General features: G+C 42.0%; 1 protein-coding gene across 1 annotated transcript; it reads left to right on the top strand.

The window, feature by feature from the left end:
- Positions 1-19,996: 19,996 nt before the first annotated feature.
- LOC138873637 (uncharacterized) lies at positions 19,997-20,323 on the top strand. The gene has a single exon (XM_070152112.1). The coding sequence runs from the start codon at positions 19,997-19,999 to the stop codon at positions 20,321-20,323; it is 327 nt and encodes a 108-aa protein (XP_070008213.1).
- Positions 20,324-22,716: the final 2,393 nt, after the last annotated feature.

The raw sequence follows: 22,716 nt of genomic DNA, 5'->3' as shown, positions 1-22,716 counted from the left end.
GAACCAGTGACGGAGGAACACAAAACTTTCAAAACTTAGATCTGGGATTCAGGCTTCCCTGGTTAGATTCGGACCAAACCAAGTATGGTTTGGTCACGAGGAGGGTCTGGGGAGTGTCTGGTGTGAAGCTAGGGTTGGTTGGTATAAACCGAGTTTTGACTCGAATCTTCAAATGAAGATTCGAGGACCTAGGGGATGATTCGAACTACATGGTTAACAGATCCATGTTCAGGATGGAAAGGGGGTTCTAGGGTGTTAAGGGGAAGGTCACCGGCGTTCATGCCGCCGGTTTTCATGGTGGGGGATACAGGGGCGGCTCTAGGGTTTGATAAGGATGAGGTTGAAGACGGAGGCTGGGGTGTCGGATGGGGGGGCAGGGTAAGGATCTGGGCTTATATAGTTAGTGGGTGGGTTGATCTCAACCGTTAGATCAATCTAGATCTACGGTTTGGATCTGATGGTCTTAAGTGAAACGGTGTCGTTTCAAGTGTTGAGGGTTTGGGTTCGGTCTGGGTGTAAACGGGTCGGGGCCATTGGTGGGTTATGGAAATGTGATCTTGGCCGTTGATTAATCTGAGATCAACGGCCTAGACCACACTGGGTTAAAACGGTGTCGTTTAGACACCCTCGGTATCAACCTGGACTGGACTGGACAGGCCTGGGTTTTGGGCTGTTTGTTTGGGCCAATTTTGTTAAAATTGGCCCAAGTCCGGAAGGGAAGGGGTCCTTTCTTTATTTTTTTTATTTATTTCCTTTTTCTTATTTATTTTAAAACAAAACTAAGCCAAAAAATCAAATTAAAATTAAATACACACTCAATACAATTATTTGCACACACACTAAAATATTTCAAAACAGGTAAAGTCAAACAAAATAAAATCACGGACGAAGATGCCTATTCATGATTTTCTATTTAACGACCGGATTACGGTTCGAATTATGCAGGACACACATATTTTATTTTTTTTGAATTTTGTTTTAATAAAGTAAATAAATAAAAATGGGCCGAAGTCACAAATAAATCAACAAGGTGCCGCACAGAAATCCAAAAATTGTACAGCAAGGCCAATTATTATTTTTTATTTCTTTTTGGAGCGATTATCGTGCGAAACAAAAATCACGTGCTCACACAAAACAGCCCAACACACCCCAATTTCTTCATACACAAAACGACCAACGTAGTAGTGTCAAACAGCCCGAAAATGTTACGACGAACCACCAGCCCACCACCTTGAATTTATGTGGTGTTTCTACACACCCTTCCTCCTCCAAAAATCCACACAGACCAACAACAATATAATACAATCCACAAAACAGTTCGCTACAAGTGAATAACTCGAACTCACAGCTTCCGATCATCGTTCCGTGAGTTCTTACAAATATAGAACGACTTACCATGCATTCACAGCAGAAAAATGGATGAAAGAATGCAGTAAACTTACCTTATTTGTTGGATAACTCAACTCCTATCTTGGTTCGTCAAACTCTAGGTTTTACCTCTAATTAGAACTTGAAAGTGAGAGAAAATCATTTAGGGTTTGTGGGCAGTTTTTGGGAGGATTTTTGCAGAGCTTATGTCTAGTTATTACGCCCTATTATCAGTATAATATATGAAGGAAATAGGCCTTTAAAAGGCCTCTTTGGATGACCCAAACTGGCCCATTTTTGCTCCCTTATTTAAGCAAGTAGGTGACACGCCTACTTGTCACCTAGCAGTCTGCGCAGTCTCATAAAAATGTCGATATCTCTCTACTCCGATGTTGTATTGACAAATTGTCTAATGCGTTAGAAAATAGACTCATAGATATTCAATTTTATGGATGGAAAACCCCATAAATCTAAGTATATTGGGAGAAAATCACAATTACATTTGACCCAAAACTTCAGTAAAACTTATGAATGTAACTTGTGATGACTTTCATCGACTTTTGTTCCACAACTCGCTTGACTTCAAAACATAACACACGGCTATCATACCACTAATAAAAATCATAACATAACCTCTTTATCATGTTAAGCATCCTAGTCTCATCCTAAAATTACATGTTATAACATTTCCAACTTGTCGACTTTCGAAAAAACATTGTTATCTTCAATTCCTTCAGCTTATGAACTTTCCAACCCTCTTTGTAATTATTGTTCATGATCTTCAATATTTGTAACATCCGATGTAACATCATTAACTTAATTTATATACTTTCAAATATTATCTCATTTTTTGGTCCTACATTAGTTTGCTTACGACGCACTTTTACGTACAAAAATATAGGGTGTAACATCATTTCCCCCTTGGGAACATTCGTCCTCGAATGTTTACTCTTAGAGACTTCGGAAATTTTTTGCCTGAGTCTCCTCCGAACACTAGACTAAAACCAACCTGCACGTAGCCAGAAAATATACTATGCATGCCACACATGGCCAATGTCTTTAAATAGCAACACTTTGCCTCACACAGCTGTAAATCATAAATACTGAAAGTCAAAAAATAAAAGCTTACCTGATGACCTACTAACCCGAATAGAGCTGTGTTGTAGCATCCCATCTCGAACCATATCTTTAGTTTGAAATAGGTGGGGGTATTTAGACATCATTTCTTCCTCCGCTTCCCACGTCATCTCTTCCACATTCTTGCTTCTCCATGAAACCTTCATGGAGGCAGCCTCCTTATTTCGTGGCTTGCGGATTTGTCGTTCTAGGATGGCAACTGGAATTTCCTCATATGACAAGTCCTCCGTAATCTGTACATCATCCATGGGCACCACTCGGGTAGGATAGCCAATGCACTTCCGTAGCATAGATACATGAAAAACCGGATGGACGGACTCCAATTCTGAGGGCAATTCTAACTCATAAGCTACTTGGTCCACCCTAATAATGATCCTATAAGGACTAATATACCATGGGCTAAGTTTGCCTTTCTTGCCAAACCTCATTATGTCACTTCACAGGTGATACCTTTAAGAATACTCAGCCATTAACCCCAAACTCTAAGTCTCGTCGTCGCACGTCAGAATATGACTTTTGACGACTTTGAGCTGTCAATAGTCACTCCCAGATAAGCTTTACTTTCTCTACGGCCTACTAAACCAGGTCTGGCCCATGTAACCCAGATTCTCCAACATCAAACCACCATATAGGATACCTACACTTATGCCCATACAAATCCTCGTACGGAGCCATCTTGATACTGGAGTGGTAAGTATTATTATATGAAAACTCGATTAGAGGTAGATGTTCATCCCAACTTCTTTTAAAATCCAACACACATGCTCGTAATATATCCTCGAGCATCTGAATTGTGCACTCGGCATGTCCATCAGTCTGTGGATGAAAAGTTGTGCTGAAGTTCACCTGAGTCCCTAGACCTCTCTGAAATGACCTCCAAAAATGTGTTGTAAACTAGGCCACACGGTCAGATATAATAGATATTGGTACTCCGTGTAGCTGCACTATCTACTTAATATATAACTTTGCATAATCTTCTGTTGTATATGTAAATCTGACCGGTAGGAAATGAGCTGATTTTTCGTAAGCCTATTGACTATCACCCATATAGAATCGAACATACGATGAGAACAAGGTAAACCCGTGACAAAGTCTATGTTTATCGCCTTCCATTTCCACATCGGGATCTCTATAGTATGCATTAGCCCTCAGGGCTTTTGGTGCTCTATCTTCACCTGCTGGCAACTAGGACACTGGGCGACAAACTCAACAATTTTCTTCTTTATATCGTTCCATCAATACACATCCTTAATGTCATGATACATCTTCGTCGACCCAGGATGAATGGAGTACCACAAATAATGTGCCTCTAACATAATCCTGTCTCGTAGCCCTGCTACATCTGGAACACACAGATGACCCCTGTATCTGAGAACCCCATCTCCCTTGATCTCTAACAATGGCTTCTTCTGCTGTGGAACTCGCTCTCTCAACTCGACTAACTCTGGGTCCTCGTACTACCTTTTCTTGACTTCAGCTATGAGAGATGATTTTGCAGTGTTTTGGAGTACAACTCCACTATTGTCAGAATCTACTAACCGAACCCCCACACAAGCCAATTGATGAATATCCCTAGTTAGTTTTCTTTTCTTAGCCTCTACATGTGCTAAGCTACCAATAGATCGACGACTTAAGGCATCTACTACAATATTAGCTTTCCCTAGATGGTAGAGAATGTTAACATCGTAATTTTTCAATAACTCAAGCCATCGCTTCTGCCGCAAATTCAATTTTTTTTTGCTTGAAGATATATTGCAGGCTTTTATGATCTGTAAATACATCAACATGAACACTATATAAATAATGTCATCATATCTTAAGTGCATGGACAACTGCAACTAACTCAAGGTCGTGGGTTGGATAATTCCTCTTGTGCTTCCTTAACTGCCTTGATGCTTACGCAATTACCTTCCCATGTTTTATCAGGACACATCCTAACCCAACACCTGAGGCATCATAATACACGGCATAACCGTCTGGACCCTCTGGAAGTGTTAGAACTGGTGTTGAGTTCAACATATTCTTAGGCTATTGGAAACTCCGCTCGCAATCCTCCATCCACTGAAACTTAGTTGCTTTCTGCTTCAACTTCATCAATGGTGCCGAAAGGGAAGAAAAACCCTTTACAAACCTCCAGTAGTATCCTGCTTAGCCTAGAAAGCTACAGACCTCTGTTGGAGTGGTAGGTCTAGGTCAAGATTTCACGGCCTTAATCTTCTGAGTGTCTACCTTATACCTTCATCGGATACAATATGCCCCAAGAATTCTACAGACTTCAACCAGAACTCACATTTAGAACATTTAGCATACAACTTATGATCACGTAGGGTTTAGAGTACCGCTCGTAGGTGGTCCGTATGCTCATCCTCTAAACGTGAATAAACTAGAATATCATTAATAAATAATATCACTAACAGATCTAAAAATGGCCGGAATAGGCTATTCATCAAGTCCATAAATACGGCGGGTGCATTCGTCAACCCGAATAACATGACAAGGAACTCAAAGTAGCCATATTGGGTCCTGAAGGCTGTCTTTAAAATATCTTTCTCTCAAACTCTGACCTGGTGGTATCCCGACCTCAAATCTATCTTTGAAAATAATCTATCCCCTACAACTAATCAAACAAGTCATCGATCCTTGGAAGTGCATACTTATTCTTAATAGTTACCTTGTTCAGTTGCCTATAATCGATACACATCCTCAGCGAACGATCTTTCTTCTGCACAAATAGTATTGGTGCCCCCCAAGGTGAGGTACTGGGCTTGATGAAATCTTTCTCCAGCAAATCTTTTAACTGCTCCTTCAACTCCTTCAATTCAGCAGGTGCCATTCTATACGGAGGGATGGATATTGGTTAAGTTCCTAGAAGCAAATCATGCTAAAATTAATCTCTCACTCTGGAGGAATATTGGAAGTTCATCCAGAAACAAATCTGTATACTCTTTGACTACGGGAATAGATTGAAGTGTAGGTATCTCAGCATCTGCATCTCTAACTTGCACAATATGTTAAATGTACCCTTTTGAGATCATTTTCCTTGCCTTCAAATAAGAAATAAACCTACCTCTGGGTGTCGCTATATTACCTACCCATTCAAGGACTGACTCACTCGAAAAATGAAATCTGGCGGCCTTTGCTCGCAATCAACTATGGCATATCAAGCAGCTAACCAGTCCATGCCCATAATAGCATCAAAATCCTTCATCTCTAGATCAACTAGGTCGGCTGAGGTCTGACGACTACAAACTATCACCATACAACCTCGGTATACCCGTCTAGCAATAACTGATTCTCCGATCGGTGTAGATACTGCAAAAGCATCAGTTAGTATTTCAGGCACTAAACCAAACTTCCCTAAGACAAATGGGGTAATATACGATAAAGTAGATCATGGGTCTATCAAGTCATAAGCATTGTGAGAGAAAATGGTCAATATACCTATCACAACGTCTGATGAAGACTCATGGTCCTGTCGACCCGCTAAAGCATAGATACGGTTCTGATTACCACCTAAACTGGAACCTCTACCTCTTCCTCGACCTCTACCAACTGAAGACTGAGACTTACACCCTGAAGGATGCACAGATATAGATGATCCTATTGCTGAACTCGCTGGTTGTGCTATACTCTCAGAATCTCTATTTGGGCAATCTCGCATCATATGCCCTGGGCGTCCACATGTATAACAAGCATCAGAACCTGCTCGGCATTGGCCCAAGTGTCCTCTATCGCAGATGTCACACTGTGGCAAAAATGACCATATCTGCCCTGAACCTCGCTGTCGCTGCAAACCCGATGCATATAACTCTCACTTGGTCATGACTGAGTATACCGGTCATACCTATAACCCTGTAACTAAGGTGGCAGAGGCCTAGGTGGTCGTCCGAAGTATTGGGGCCTATAACTACCTTGAGACTGCTCCTGAGACCTGGGAAATCTCATCCTCTTACACGGCCCTTGCTTAGTCCTCTCAGTACCTTCCTACCGACGCCTACCCCTTTCTATATTCTGGATGAATGCCTGAATCAGGGAGATATCTATACTATCCTGCAATGCAACGGTGGCACATGCCTCGATCAACTCTGGGGCCAACCCTGCCATAAACGTATGGATCTTGTCCCGCATAGTAGCAACTATGGATGGTGCATATCTGGCCAATGAGTCAAAATGGAGACTATACTCTCGAATACTCATATTGCCCTACTTGAGGGCTAGAAACTGATCGACCCGAGCCTGTTGGATCTCCCGCAGTAAGTACTGGTCAAGGAAGGCATCTAAAAAATTCTCCCAAATAGCTGGAGGTGCATCACGTTCCCTGGACCTATCCCATCCCTTGTACCAAAGGATGGCTATATCTCGGAGTCGAAAAGTTGCTAGCTTAACTGCCTCTTTCTCTATGGCATGCATAACCCGAAAGATCCTGTGAAGCTGATCTATGAAATCATGCGGGTCCTCCCTCTGATATGTCCCCATGAACTATGGGGACCCAAAACAATAAACTCTCCGACTCTTAAACTCCCAAACCCCTCAGAAGATCCTGCACTAGCTGATGCCCTAACTTGTTGCAGGGTAGATACCAACTGTGTCAACAAATGCACCGCACTCCTCAAGTCCTGATCTAATGGAACTGAAGGGGGAACTAGATGTGTGGTATCCCTAGGAATCTCCTCAGGTGGTGGAGGAGCTGGTAATGGCTGAGTAGGGGTCTCGCCCTAGGCCTCAGACTGCGCCCTATCTACTGGGGTACCTTGTTGGTCCCCCTCTCGCTAGCTATAGTCTTCCTAGTCATGGTCATCTATTTATGCAAACACCAACACGTAAATTTAACGTAAATTTCCTGTAACTCAGTTCTACATCATGATTTAGATTTGAAAGAAGGATAACCAAATCCTAATGCCCTGTAGTTCCCTTCTTATATGATATGGTGCATAACATATCTATAAACAAGACCCTACTAGACACGGCTTGTAGTATTCATAGGATAGAACTACTCTAATACCAATTTTGTCACACCCCAAATCTGGGGGACGAGATCAGCACCCGATGCCTAAACTAACCTAGCGTACCAACTTATAACTAAGGGACACTGAACATATAATGTCATACTTTGGCCATTGGGCCACATTGCAAGACAATTTGCGAAGAAAAATATAAAACTGAACGGAAACTAGCACTGACTAAACATCAATATAAAGCTAAGCCGACAAGGCCGTCATACTACTACAACTAACAAACCAACAAAATATACATACAAGGCCTACAAGCCCAACATACTGCACTAACTAACAGGATATGTCTACAAACCACTAGTGATGGATGTACTGTGATCGGATTAGGTCCCCGGCCTACTCATAACATATATACATACATACAAAAAATGTACACAAAATCTTAGACCAGGCAACTCCGAAGGACGTGGAGCTTACCGATCAGGCTGAACTCGGGCAACACCTACTGAGGAGGTCTACCCGTCTGTCTATCTGAACCTGCACACATGAAATGCAGCATCCCCAAAAAAGGGACATAAGTACGAAATAATATACTGAATATGTAAGGCAATAAAATAATGGAAAGCTGAAACTGAACTGATAAAATAATAACTAAAAGTAACTGGGAGTCAAATATGACCTGGAGATATACTTACCTGCTGATACTAACTCAACTCTCTCAATATAGTAAGTAAAATTAAATGTTCGGCCCTATAAGGCTCGGTATGTGTAACTGCTTGGCCGTAGCAGGCACGCTTATAGGCGCTCAGCCACACTAGGCTCTATATCTCGACCATTCTAGGTTCTCTCATAGGCGCTCAGCCTTAGTAGGCTCGATATATAATTTACCATCTGATTAGAGGTTGCCCAATAGGGGACTGCCTAACGATTATAGCTCAATGGTGGTGAAAATATTGTAATACTATATATATATATATATATATATATATATATATATATATATACCCTCTGCTCTCTTGGCTGGAAGAAGACAATAGTCAATTGAATATAAAGCCCCGATAAGGGAGAATACTGTAACTTATGAGACTAGGATAATGTATATAAATTCGGGAGTATAAACTTCTCTTTATGCCTTATTATCAAACACATGTAGTTACGAGATCATGCCCAAATAAAGGAAGGGCTTAGCCTTAACATATCTTATCACAATATTTCTAATCACCAAGTTGAACTTGCCTCTTTGCACCTTAATCTACAACAACGATGATAATACTATCATTAAGTTAAGAAAGGTACAACTATAGCACAACGAACGTCGAGCTTATTTTGTATTAAAATGGGCAGCATATCCCCTATAATCCTTACTTCCTCCAAATTCAAGATAATACCAACAACACAATTATAACAAAATATATACATTATTTTCCAACCTTATATACACCACAAAATACTACAAAACAACCCAACATACCCCAATCTCTTTACACACAAAACGATTACCGTAGTAGTGTCAAATAGCCCGAAAATATTATGACGAACGACCAACCCACCACCCTACATTTATGTGTTGTTTCTCCATACCCTTACTCATCCAAAACTCCACAAAACAGTAGTAAAACAAGCAGACCAATAGCAACACAAAATAGTCCATAAAACAGTCTGCTACAAGTAGATAACTCGAACTCATTGCTTCTAATCACCATCCCTTGAGTTCTTAAAAATATAGAACGACTTGCCATGCATTTACAGCAGGAAAATGGATGAAAAAAAAAGCAGTAAAATTACCTTATTTGTTGGATAACTCAGCTCCTATCTTGGTTTTTCAAACTTTAGGTTTTACCTCCGATTAGAACTTGAAAGGGAGAGAAAATCTTTTAGGGTTTGTGGGCAATTTTTGGGAGAACTTTTACAAAGCTTATGTCTGGTTATTATGCCATATTATCAGTATAATATATGAAGGAAAATAGGCCTTTAAAAGTCCTGTTTGGATGACCCAAACTGGCCCATTTTTGAACTCATTTAAGCAAGTAGGTGACACACCGACTTGTCACCTAGCAGTCTACGTAGTCTCGCAAAAATGCCCATATCTCTCTACTCTGATGTTATATTGACAAACGGTTTAATGCGTTAGAAAATAGACTCATAGATTTTCAATTTTAGGGATGGAAAACCCCATACGACTATGAACGTAACTTGTGACGACTTTTATCGACTTTTGTTCTACAACTAGCTTGACTTCAAAATATAACACACGACTATCATACGACTAACATAAATCATAACATAACCTCCTTATCATGTTAAGTATCCTAGTCTCACCCCAAAATTACATGTTATAACATTCCTAACTTGTCGACTTTCGACGAAACATTATTTTCTTCAATTCTTTTAGCTTTTGAACCTTCCAACCATCTTTGTACTTGTTGTTCATGATCTTCAATATTTGTAATATTTGAGGTAACATCATTAACTTACTTTATATACTTTCAAATATTATCTCATTTTTTGTCCCACATTAGTTTGCTTATGACGCACTTTTACGTACCAAAATATAGGGTGTAACAGTTACATCTTCATTAATGACTCTCATAATTGATATTAAAGGAGAACACGATACTAGGGCCTCCTTCCCAAGACATATCTATAAATAGTGATCTTAGTTATCATTGTAAAGGATATGAATTTTCTGGCAAACTTAAACTACATTCTGCAGAAAGCTTAATATAATTTTATTTCTTGATTTTTTGATTTCATCATCGTTATTCCCGGAACTGTCATCTCTGTTATTTTATCTACATTTTAAGGCTAAGTATTGCATAATTCTTTACTTATTTTATTATTTTCAGGATCAAATTAGTTCACTTGTATAGAAATCACGTATAAATTCAACTGTACCATTTTACGTGTAAACAAACCTATAGCAGGAATTGGGCCATGATAACATTATTGTGGTGATTTTTTAAAACATCCACGACAACCGCCACAAATGAATTTTGAATTTGTGAGTTTTTTAAAACCCCTGCGATATGATTTGAACTTGCCAAAAACAAATTACTGCAGGTGTTTATAAACCCCTTCAATATGATCACAATGGTTCAAAAGAAATATTGTGGTGCTTTATAAACCCCCATTATATGGTTTAAATTTTTATTTTTTTTGAAAAAAGGTTATATGGGTTTTATAATCGTTATAATATGATATTAATATTTCAAGAAAAAATAGTGGCAGCTTATTTTTGCCACAAAAGTTTGTTGTTGAAAACTCTTTTTCTTATTTACCACACCAACAACAAACCTATTGTAATCTCACATAGTGGGATCTGAGGGGATAGAGTATACGCAAACCTTACCCCTACTTAGTAAAGGTAGAAAGACTGCTTCAGATAGACCCCCGACTCAAAAAAGGAAAGAAGGAAAAGAAATAACAATTGGAACAACAGCGAGACACTACACGAAATAGAGTTTTTAGTGGCGATGATTCGTGACGACCCTCGTAGTTGCCACAACAAGTAAGGGTTTTCATGGCGACCTATTAAAGTCGCCACATACCATGATATTTGTAGTGGCAACCTATAAAATCTCAACAAAAGCAAAAAAATTTGTGGCGACAAAAACAATTGCAAAACCAAAACAATGTAAAGTCGCCACAAATATTAACTAAACAATAACACAAGATTTTTATTGTAAACAAGACCATATAATTCTTAGCAAAAACAAGATACAAGTGGCTTACTGGTATCGCATATCTTTGGCTAGACATGATCAAATTTTTTGAGGGATACAAGCCAGTTGTAATGACAAGAAGGGTGACTTGGCAACTGCCTCATAGTGGATGGTATAATTGCAATACTGATGGAGCTTCGAGGGGAAATCCAGGACCTAGTTCTATAGTATTCTGTGTGAGGGATGATGTAGGTACCTGGTGTATGCAAAGCAAAAGTACTGGAGGACATAACAAATATTGTTGTTGAGGCTAAGGCCATTGAAGAGGCTTATCTTACTGTATGGCTCACGACCTACACCATCTCATATTGGAAATAGATTATTTGGGGATGAAAAAGATTATTGAAGGGGAATGGGATCCACTATTGTGTATTATAACTGAGGTTAGGAGGATACAGGGGATTAAGGAGCACTTCAATGTGCTATTCCAGCATGTTCTGAGAGAAGCCAACACACTGGTAGATTTTTTAACTAACCTTGTATTTTCTTTGTAGGTACACTTGAGTTTCACTCTTTCTCTGAACTGCCAAGTGCAGGAAGGAGACTACTTAACATTGAAAAGGCTCAATTACCTAACTTTAGTGTTAGGATAGCAAAAAGAAGAGAACCAGACTGATGTTAGTTGATACTATAACACTGTCTGCCTTGGCTATCTTCACTAGACTTTGTATGTTGTTGAGTTGCTTGCCAATGGTATTAGCATGGTTACATGCTTAATCTGGTGGTGGCTCTATAATGTACGAAGCAATTACAGCATGCATGAGATCTTCTATTGCATATATGAGTACACAAAGTCACATACGGGTACTTCTATGTCTTCATACATGCAGTCATGCAAGAAGCATCCAAGATAGTTGGATTACTACGTATTGGTACAAGTATTGGCCAATTTATATCATGCTGGAGGCGAGGTTCATAACTGCACATTACCAAATTGAAGCGAGGTTAGTTAGAGCTCACACGATCTCATTAAAGGCTACATACTGCATATATATTGGCAGAGTCTTTTAGACGGCTGCTAAGGAGTGATGTAGTCATAGGAGTTTCACATTTGCCTTGTCCTTTGGAACACAAAACCTGGCGCCCGGTGAGAGTTTTATAGGTGCTACTGTGGGGTGTTTGCACTTGGCTTGTGAAGTTACATACACCATATTCCTATTGAATTATTCGTCTGATGCTTATGTAATAGCTAGTTTAATTATCTGCATATTTGTAATGACCCAGCCGGTTGTTTCATGAGTTACCGCTCCATTTCCCTCATTTCTACTTCTTATTGCCTTGTTCAGCTATATTTTGTGTTATCGAGTTATTTGGGTCGGGTTCGGAGAGGTTTTGGTAAGGTTTGAGACACTTAGTCTCTTTTGAGTAAGCTTAAGTTGGAAAAGTTAACCGGATATTGACTTATGTGTTAAAGGGCTAGGATATGAGTTCTGACGGTTCAGATAGATTTGGGAGGTGATTTGGGACTTAGGAGCATGATCGAAATGTATTTTGGAGATTCAGAGTATATTTAGGCTTGAATTGGCGAAATTGGAATTTTGGCGTTTTCCGATTGATAAGTGAGATTTTGATATAGGGGTCGGAATGAAATTCCGGAAGTAGCAGTAGGTCTGTTGTGTCATTTGGGATGTGTGTGCAAAATTTCAGGTCATTCGAACGTGGTTTGATAGACTTTTTGATCGAAAGAGGAATTTGGATGTTTTTAGAATTCTTAGGCTTGAATCCGATGCAAATTTGGTCTTTTGATGTTGTTTTGAGCGTTCCGAAGGTTGGAAGAGTTTGAATGATGTTATGGGATATGTTGTCATATTTGGTTCAGGTCTCGATGGCCTCGGGTGAGTTTCGGGTGGTTAAACGGACCATTTCAAGTTGGATAAAATTGCAGAATATATGTTGTTGATATTGCAGACAGTTGTTCTTCGCGTTCACGAAGGGTTAGGATGGGAGGCTGTGAAGTTGGCCTTCGCATTCGCGAAGGTGGTCCCATGATAGCAAAGGGTTGAGGCCAATGGTCATCGCGTTCGCGTAGAGGAAAGGTGAGCAGCTGGGTCCAGGTTGGTTTGTTCTTCGCATTCGTGGATGGGGAGTCGCGTTCGCGGTGAGTAAGGAAGCTAAGCCTTCGCGTTCGCATACTGGGAGTCGTGATTGTGAGGAAGGAAAAATTGGTCAACTCAAATTGTGCTTCACTAATGCGAGGCATTGACCGCGTTCGCGATGAAGGATTTTTAAGTGCTGGATAGAATGTTTAAAAGACCCATTTCCGCGATTTTTAGCCTAAGTTCCTCCATTTTTGGGCTATTTTGAAGCTTTTTGAAGGGGATTGAAGAGGGAATCAAGGGAGAACACTTGGAGGTAATATTTATGGACTCAATACTTAATCCTAATGTGATTTCTACCTAATTAATCATGGAATTTGTAAAATTTAAGCCTAAATATTGAAGAACTAGGGCTTGTAATTGGAGATCTAGAATTTGGGATTTGAGGGGTCGTTTGTGGTTGGATTTTGGTACTTTTGGTATGAATAAACACGGGGAGTGATAAGGAGTCTATTGATGTAATTTTTATCGGAATCCGAAACGTAGGCCCGGGGGTCAGGTTTGGCCAATTTCGGGATTTGTGTTGTAATTTGATTTCTTTCGAGTGCGCTTTATTCCCTTAGCATATATTGATGGTTTTGCACTAATTTTGGTTATATTTGCAGTATCCAAAGGCTGATTCGAGAGGTAAAGGCATCGCGGGCTAGAGTTTGAACCAGATAGAGGTGAGTAATGATTGTAAATGTTGTCCTGAGGGTATGAAACCTCGAATTTCACATCGTTGTGCTATTGTGAGGTGACACACACACTAGATGATGAGTGTGGGGTCGTGCACTGTTGGGGATTGTGACTTAGTCCATCCCGAATGACTATTTTACTGCGTATTTGATTGAAAACTGTTTGTCATCATCATGTTTGGGGCTGAATGCTATATTTGGGCCTCGTGCCAACTGTTTTGGACACTTAGGAGATTTTTACTATTATTCCTCACTGTTTTGACTTTATACTTGTACTCAGTCAATTTATATTTTACTGTTTTCATAACTCAGCCATGTTTACTCTATTTTTACATCTTAAATGATAATTTGGGCTGAGCATTACATTTTTACTGTGCCCGAGTGGCTTTTAGAGATTTCTGACTGAGTAGGGCCGAGGGCCTGTTTTGTGAGGTTATTATGGGATCGGACTACAAGCCGCAACAATGTTGTACTGATTTATGATTATAAGGCTGAGGGACTGAGTTGTTATGCCACGAGGTGGCTTGATATGAGGCTGAGAGACTATTGATTATGCCACGAGATGGCTCGATATTGTGCTTGGGGCGTAAGGGGACCCTCCCAGAGTCTGTACACCCCTAGTGAGCGTGGGTACCCAGTGAGATATGTGATATAGCCCGAGGGGCTGAGGTTGTTCCATGTTATTGCCCGAGGGACTGATTTCTGTTAGTATTGTGCCCGAGGGGCTGATTTTATGTGTTTATGTTTTCTTGTTGCTTTTCATTAACCTGTTTAACTATTAAAAGATGTTTTATAGAGGTATTTACTGAACTTAGGTGTTTTTACAAGTTTTCACTGTTTTGTTGCATTGTATTGATTTTAAACTGCCTCTTTATAGCATGTTGTTGTGCTTTACATGATTTCTTATCTCTCAGCTACTTTTACTTTTATTACTCATTGAGTTGGAGTACTCACTTTACTCCCTGCACCCTGTGTGCAGATTTAGGAGCTTTGGGTCCCGCTAGTGAGGATTGATTACTCCTAGCAGGCTATTCGGAGTCTACTAGGTAGCTGCTCGGCGTTCGCAACCTAGTGTTTCTCCCTCCTATTTTATTTCCCTTGTTCTAGTTCTATAATAGATTGTATAAACTCTTTCATACTCTTACACTTATGTTAGATGCTCTTGACTTGTGACACCCCGATGTCGGGCTGTGCTGGTTCCGCAAATTGTACTAGTTCACTTTTATTTTGGAATGATTAGTATGTTAATGACTTAAATTTTGTTATTCTAATTGTTTAAAAATGAATTAGGAGTTGTGTCAGCTGGCCTTGTTTCACTATAGGCGCCATCACAACCGGGTACGGATTTAGGGTCATGACAAGTTGGTATAAGAGCCTAGGTTATGTAGGCCTCACGAGTCATGAGCAGGTTTAGTAGAGTCTCGCGAATCGGTACGGAGACGCCTGTATTTATCCTCGAGAGGCTGTAGAACCTTTAGGAAAAACTTCATATTCTTGAAATTCTTGTCGTGCGAATTTGTTGATCCGAGTACTAAACTTTTGTTATTTTATTCTCTCATATATGGTGAGGACACGAGCGACCGGTCAGGATGGACGACCACCAATACCACCAGTTGTGGCCACTAGAGGCCGAGGACGTGGTCGAGGTCGCGGTAGGGGCAGGGGTGTAGCCCGTACAGCAGCTAGGGCAGCACCTACAGATCCATTAGCCGCCCTAGTTCAGGATCTGGTCCCAGTTGTGGATACTCCAGCAGCACCAGCTATGCCCATTGTGATTCCAGGTCTTTAGGAGGCCCTAGCTCAGATTCTATCAGTATACACTGGCCTAGCTCAGGCGGTCTCAATTACTACAGCCGCAGCTATTTCTCAGGCTGGGGGAGGCACTCAGACACCCGCCGCTCGTACACCTGAGCAGGTCGTACAGGGACTTCAAACACTGGGGGCACATCCAGCCCAGTCGGTTACAACTGTTCAGGACTATGTAGCTCCTGCCATGCTAGAGGACGAGCAACGCAGGTTGGAGAGGTTTGGTAGACTTCAGCCTCCAACTTTCAGTGGTGTAGAGGGCGAGGATGCCCAGGGTTTCTTGGACAAGTGTTAGAGGACTTCGTACAGCGGGTATTCTGGAGACCAACGGGGTCGCTTTCACTACTTTTTAGTTTTTTGGAGTTGTCTTCACTTGGTGGGAGGCTTATGAGAGGCGTAGGCCTATTGGTGCAGCACCCCTTACCTAGCAGCAGTTCTCCATTCTCTTTTTGGAGAAGTATGTGCCACAGTCTCGCAGAGAGGAGTTGCGCAGGCAGTTCGAGTGGTTGCGTTAGGGAGAGATGACTGTGATGTAGTATGAGATGAGGTTCTCTGAGTTAGATCGTCATGCTATTTGGTTGGTTCCTACAGAGAGAGAGAGAGGATTTGGAGGTTCGTTGATGGCCTCACTTATCAGCTTCGTATTCTCATGACCATGGAGAGGGTGTCTGGTGCTACTTTTGAGGAGGTTGTTGACATTGCCCGTGAGATTGAGTCTGTTCATCACCAGGAGCGAGATGAGAGGGAGGCCAAGAGGCCTCGGGGATCTGGTAGTTATGGTGGTGCTCCTTCAAGAGGTCAATTTCAGCATGGTAGAGGCCATCCATTCAGGCATGCTCAGCCAGCTCGCCCAAGTTATCGTGGGATGTCATTGGGTCATGGTTCTCATAGTTCTCATAAGGGCCAGCCATCACTTAGTGCCCTTCCAGCTTAGAGTTCGTCCTATGCTCCATCAGTTCAGGGCTCTTCTATGCCAGGTGCATCTGCTAGTCATTTCGGTGCTAGGGGTTCCCTTCAGTCCCCGTCTCCATCACTAAGGAGTTGCTATGAGTGTGGAGAGTTGGGTTATATGTGGAGGTAGTGTCCTCGTTGTCTCGGGGGTTCATCTCAGCAGAGGAGTCAACCATCATCTTCAGCACCAGTTACTTCACCATCACCCACCCAGCCAACTTGGGGTGGAGGACAGTCAGCTAGGGGCCGTCCCAGAGGGGGAGGTCATTCAGGTGGTGGTCAGACCCGTTTCTATGCACTTCCAGCTCGACCCGATGTTATTACTTCAGACGTCGTGATCACAGGTATTGTCTTAGTCTGACACAGAGATGCCTCTGTATTATTTGATCTAGGTTCCACTTATTCTTATGGGTCATCATACTTTGCTTGTTATTTGGATACGCCACGTGAGTCTCTTATTTCATCTGTTTCTGTATCTACTCCGGTAGGCGATACTGTTGTTGTAAACTATATGTACCGGGCATGTGTGGTGACTATTGGGGGTTTGGAGACCCGAGTGGATCTGTTGTTGTTAAGTATGGTAGACTTCGATGTTATACTAGGCATAGATTGGCTATCTCTGTGTCGTGCTATTTTGGACTGTCATGCTAAGATAGTGACATTGGCTATACCGGGTATGCCAAGGATTGAGTGGCGAGGTTCGACTGATTATGTTCCTAGTAGGGTAATTTCATTCTTTAAGGCCCAGCGGATGGTTGGGAAGAGTTGTCTTTCATATCTAGCCTTTGTGAGGGATGTCGGTGCAGAGACTCATAGTATTGATTTTATTCATATTGTGAGGGAATCTTCCGATGTTTCCTGCAGACCTGTCGGGCATGCCACCGGATAGGGATATTGATTTTGGTATTGATATGGTGCCAGGCACTCAGTCCATTTCTATTCTACCGTATCGTATGGCACCAGCGGAGTTGAAGGAGTTAAAGGGGGAGCTTTAGGAACTCCTTGATAAGGGGTTCATTCGGCCTAGTGTGTCGCTTTGGGGTGCATCGGTTCTATTTGTGAAGAAGAAGGATGGCACTATAAGGATGTGCATTGATTATAGGCAGTTGAACAAAGTAACAATTAAGAACAAGTATCCTCTTCCTCGCGTTGATGATTTGTTTGACTAGCTTCAGGGAGCGAGAGTGTTCTCCAAGATTGATCTCTGTTCAGGTTATCACCAGTTGAAGATCAGGGACTCGGCTATTCTTAAGATAGCTTTCAGGACCCCATATGGTCATTATGAGTCTTGGTGATGTCTTTTGGGTTGACCAATGCCCCAGCAACATTCATGCATTTGATGAACAGCGTGTTCCGGTCTTATCTCGACTCATTTGTCATAGTTTTCATTGATGATATTCTGGTGTATTCGCGTAGCCAAGAGGAGCACGCGAAGTATTTGAGATTTGTGTTGCAGAGATTGAGGGAGGAGAAGCTTTATGGAAAGTTCTCCAAGTGTGAGTTTTGGCTCAGTTTAGTGGCTTTCTTGGGGCACGTGGTGTCCAGTGAGGGTATTCAGGTTGATTTGAAGAATATAGAGGCGGTTCAGAGTTGGCCCAGACCGTCCTCATCCACAGGGATTCGCAGCTTTCTTGGTTTGGCAGGTTATTACCGCTGGTTTGTTCAGGGATTCTCATCGATCGCATCACCCTTGACCAAGTTGGCTCAGAAGGGTGTTCCATTCATGTGTTCGGACGAGTGTGAGGAGAGCTTTTAGAAGCTCAAGACAACCTTGACCACAGCTCCAGTGTTAGTTTTTCCATCAGCTTCAGGTTTATATACCGTGTATTGTGATGCTTCGAGAGTTAGTATTGGGGTTTGTGTTGATGCAGGAGGGTAGAGTTATTGCTTATGCTTCTCGTCAGTTGAAGCCCCATGAGAAGAACTACCTTGTTCATGATTTAGAGTTGGCTGTCATTGTTCACGCGTTGAAGATTTGGATGCATTACTTGTATGGTGTGTCTTGTGAGGTGTTTACTGATCATCGTATCCTCCAGCACTTGTTCAAGCAGAAGGATCTCAATTTGTGGCAGCGGAGATGGTTGGAGTTGCTAAAGGATTATGATATTACTATTATGTACCATCTGGGGAAGGCCAATGTGGTGGCTGATGCCTTGAATAGGAAGGCGGTGAGTATGGGGAGTTTGGCGTATATTCCAGTTGGAGAGAGACCTCTTGCAGTTGATGTTCAGGCCTTGGCCAATCGGTTCGTGAGATTGGATATTTCGGAGCCCAGTCGGGTATTGGCTTGTGTGATTTCTTAGTTTTCCTTATTTGATCGCCAGAGAGTGCCAGTATGATGATCCTCATTTGCTTGTCCTTAAGGACAGAGTTCAGCACGATGATGCCAGAGATGTGACTATTGGTGATGATGGGGTGTTGAGGATGCAGGACTGGATAAGTGTGCCCAATGTAGATGGGCTTCGGGAGTTGATTCTGGAGGAGCCCCATAGCTCGCGATATTCTATTCATCCGGGTGCAGCAAAGATGTATCAGGATTTGAGACAGCATTATTGGTGGAGGAGAATGAAGAAGGACATTGTGGGATTTGTAGCTCGGTGTCTCAATTGTCAGCAGGTGAAATATGAGCATTAGAGACTAGGTGGCTTGCTTTAGTAGATGGATATTCCAGAGTGGAAGTGGGAGCGGATCACCATGGACTTTGTTGTTGGGCTCCCACGGACTTTGAAGAAGTTCGATGTATTTGGGTGATTGTGGATCGGCTGACTAAGTCTGCGCACTTCATTCCTGTGTGTACTACCTATTCTTCAGAGCGGTTGGCAGAGATCTATATCCGAGAGATTGTTCATTTGCATGGTGTCCCAATTTCCATCATTTCAGATAGGGGCACTCAGTTTACTTTGCAGTTTTGGAGGTCTGTGCAGCGAGAGTTGGGTACTCAGGTTGAGTTGAGCATAGCTTTTCACCCTCAGACGGACAGGCAGTCCGAGCGCACTATTTAGATATTGGAGAACATGTTGCGCGCTTGTGTCATTGATTTCGGAGGGTCATGGGATCAGTTTCTACCGCTCGTAGAGTTTGCTTATAACAACAGTTACCAGTCGAGTATTCAGATGGCTCTATATGAGGCTTTGTATGGGAGGCAATATAGATCTCTAGTTGGTTGGTTTGAGCCGGGTGAGGCTAGGCTATTGGGTACAAACTTGGGGCAGTATGCTTTAGACAAGGTGAAAGTGATTCGAGAGAGGTTTCGTACAACGTAGTCGAGACAAAAGAATTATGCTGACATGAAGGTTCAGGATGTGTCCTACATGGTTGGTGAGAAGGTTCTGTTGAAGGTTTCACCCATGAAGGGTGTTATGAGATTTGGGAAGAAAGGTAAATTGAGTTTGCGGTTCACTGGGCCTTTTGAGGTGCTTCAGAGGATTGGGGAGGTGGCTTATGTGCTTGCTTTGCCACCCAGCTTGTCAAGTGTGCATCCGGTATTTCATGTTTCTATGCTCTGGATGTATATTGGGGATCTGTCTCATGTTTTCGATTTCAGCACAATTCAGTTAGATGGTGATTTGACTTATGATATGGAGCCAGTGGCTGTTTTGGAGCGTCAGGTTTGAAAGTTGAGATCAAAGGATATAGCTTCAATGAAAGTGCAGTGGAGAGGTCGGCCCGTGGAGGAGGCTACCTGGGAGATCGAGCGTGAGATGCGGAGCAGATATCCTCACCTATTTGAGGCTTCAGGTATGTTTCTTGACTCGTTCGAGGACGAACGTTTGTTTAAGTGGGGGGGATGTAACGACCCGGCCGGTCGTTTCATGAGTTACCACTCTATTTCCCCCATTTCTGCTTCTTATTGCCTTGCTCACCTGTATTTTGTGTTACCGGGTTGGTTGGCTCGGGTTCGGAGAGGTTTTGGTAAGGTTTGAGACACTTAGTATCTTTTGAGTAAGATTAAGTTGGAAAAGTCAACTGGATGTTGACTTATGTGTTAAAGGTATCGGATGTGAGTTCCGATGGTTCGGATAGATTCAGGAGGTGATTTGGGACTTAGGAGCGTGATCATAATGTATTTTGGAGGTTCAGAGTAGATTTAGGCTTGAATTGGCAAAATTGGAATTTTGGCGTTTTCCGGTTGATAGGTGAGATTTTGATATATGGGTCAGAATAGAATTCCGGGAGTTGTAGTAGGTCTGTTGTGTCATTTGGGATGTGTGTGCAAAATTTCAGGTCATTCGGACGTGGTTTGATAGACTTTTGATTGAAAGCGGAATTTGGAAGTTTTTAGAATTCTTAGGCTTGAATCCGATGCAATTTTGGTGTTTTGATGTTGTTTTCAGCATTCCAAAGGTTGAAACAAGTTTGAATTATGTTATGGGATATGTTGACATTTTTGGTTGAGATCCCGAGGGCCTCAGGTGAGTTTCGGGTGGTTAAACGGACCATTTCAAGTTGGATAAAATTGTAGAAAATCTGTTGTTGATGTTGCAGACAGTTTTTCTTCGCATTCGGGAGTGGACCCTCGCGTTCGCGAAGGGTTAGGATGGGAGGCTGTGAAGTTGGCCTTCGCATTCACTAAGGTGGTCTCGCAATCGCGAAGGGTTGAGGCAAATGGTCATCGCGTTCGCGTAGAGGAAAGGTGAGCATCTGGGTCCAGGTTGGTTTGTTCTTCGCGTTCGCGGATGGGGAGTCGCATTTGCGGTGAGTAAGGAAGCTAAGCCTTCACGTTCGCGTACTGGGAGTCGCGATCGCGATGAAGGAAAAATTGGTCAACTCAAATTGTGCTTCGCGAACGCGAGGTGTTGACCGCGTTAGCGATGAAGGATTTTTAAGTGTTGCAAAGAATGTTTAAAAGGCCCATTTCCGCGATTTTTAGCCTAAGTTCCTCCATTTTGGGGTGATTTTGAAGGGGATTGAAGAGGGAATCAAGGGGAAATACTTGGAGGTAAGATTATGGACTTAATACTCATCCTAATATGATTTCTACCTAATTAATCATGGAATTTGTAGAATTTAAGCCTAAATATTGAAGAACTAGGGCTTATAATTGGAGACTTAGAATTTGGGATTTGAGGGGTCGTTTGTGGTTGGATTTTGGTACTTTTGATATGAATGAACTCGGGGAGTGATAAGGAGTCTATTGATGTAATTTTTAGCGGAATCCGAGACGTAGACTCGGGGGTCGGCTTTGGCAAATTTCGAGATTTATGTTGTAATTTGATTTTTTTCGAATGGGCTTTGTTCCCTTAGCATATATTGATGGTTTTACACTACTTCTGGTTAGATTTGGAGCATTCGAAGGCCGATTCAAGAGGCAAAGGCATCGCGGGCTAGAGTTTGGACCGGATAGAGGTGAGTAATGATTGTAAACGTTGTCCTGAGGGTATGAAATTCCGTATTTCACATTGTTGTGCTATTGTGAGGTGACGCACACGCTAGATGACGAGCGTTGGGTCGTGCACTATTGGGGATTGTGACTTAGTCTATCCCAAATGATTGTTTTACTGCGTATTTGATTGAAAACGGTTTGTTATCATCATGTTTCGGGCTGAATGCCATATTTGGGCCTCGTGCAAACTGTTTTGGACCCTTAGGGGGATTTTACTACTATTTCTCACTGTTTTGACTTTATACTTGTACTCAGTCATGCTATATTTTACTGTTTTCATAACTCAGCCATGTTTACTCTGTTTTACATCTTAAATGATAATTTGGGCTAAGCATTATATTTTTACTGTGCCCGAGTGGCTTTTAGAGATTTCTAACTGAGTAAGGCCGAGAGCCTGTGTTGTGAGGCTATTATGGGATCGGGCTGCACGCCGCAGCAGTGTTGTTTGATTTATGATTATAAGGCCGAGGGCTTGAGTTGCTATGCCATAAGGTGGCTTGATATGAGGCCGAGAGCCTATTGATTATGCAACGAGATGGCTCGATATTGCACTTGGGCCGTAAGGGGCCCCTCCTGGAGTCTGTACACCCCAAGTGAGCGCGGGTACCCAGTAAGATATGTGAT

This window comes from Nicotiana sylvestris, chromosome 7 (genome assembly GCF_000393655.2).
Source record: "Nicotiana sylvestris chromosome 7, ASM39365v2, whole genome shotgun sequence".
Lineage (NCBI taxonomy): Eukaryota > Viridiplantae > Streptophyta > Magnoliopsida > Solanales > Solanaceae > Nicotiana > Nicotiana sylvestris.
This window is presented reverse-complemented; position numbering and strand designations above follow the sequence as displayed.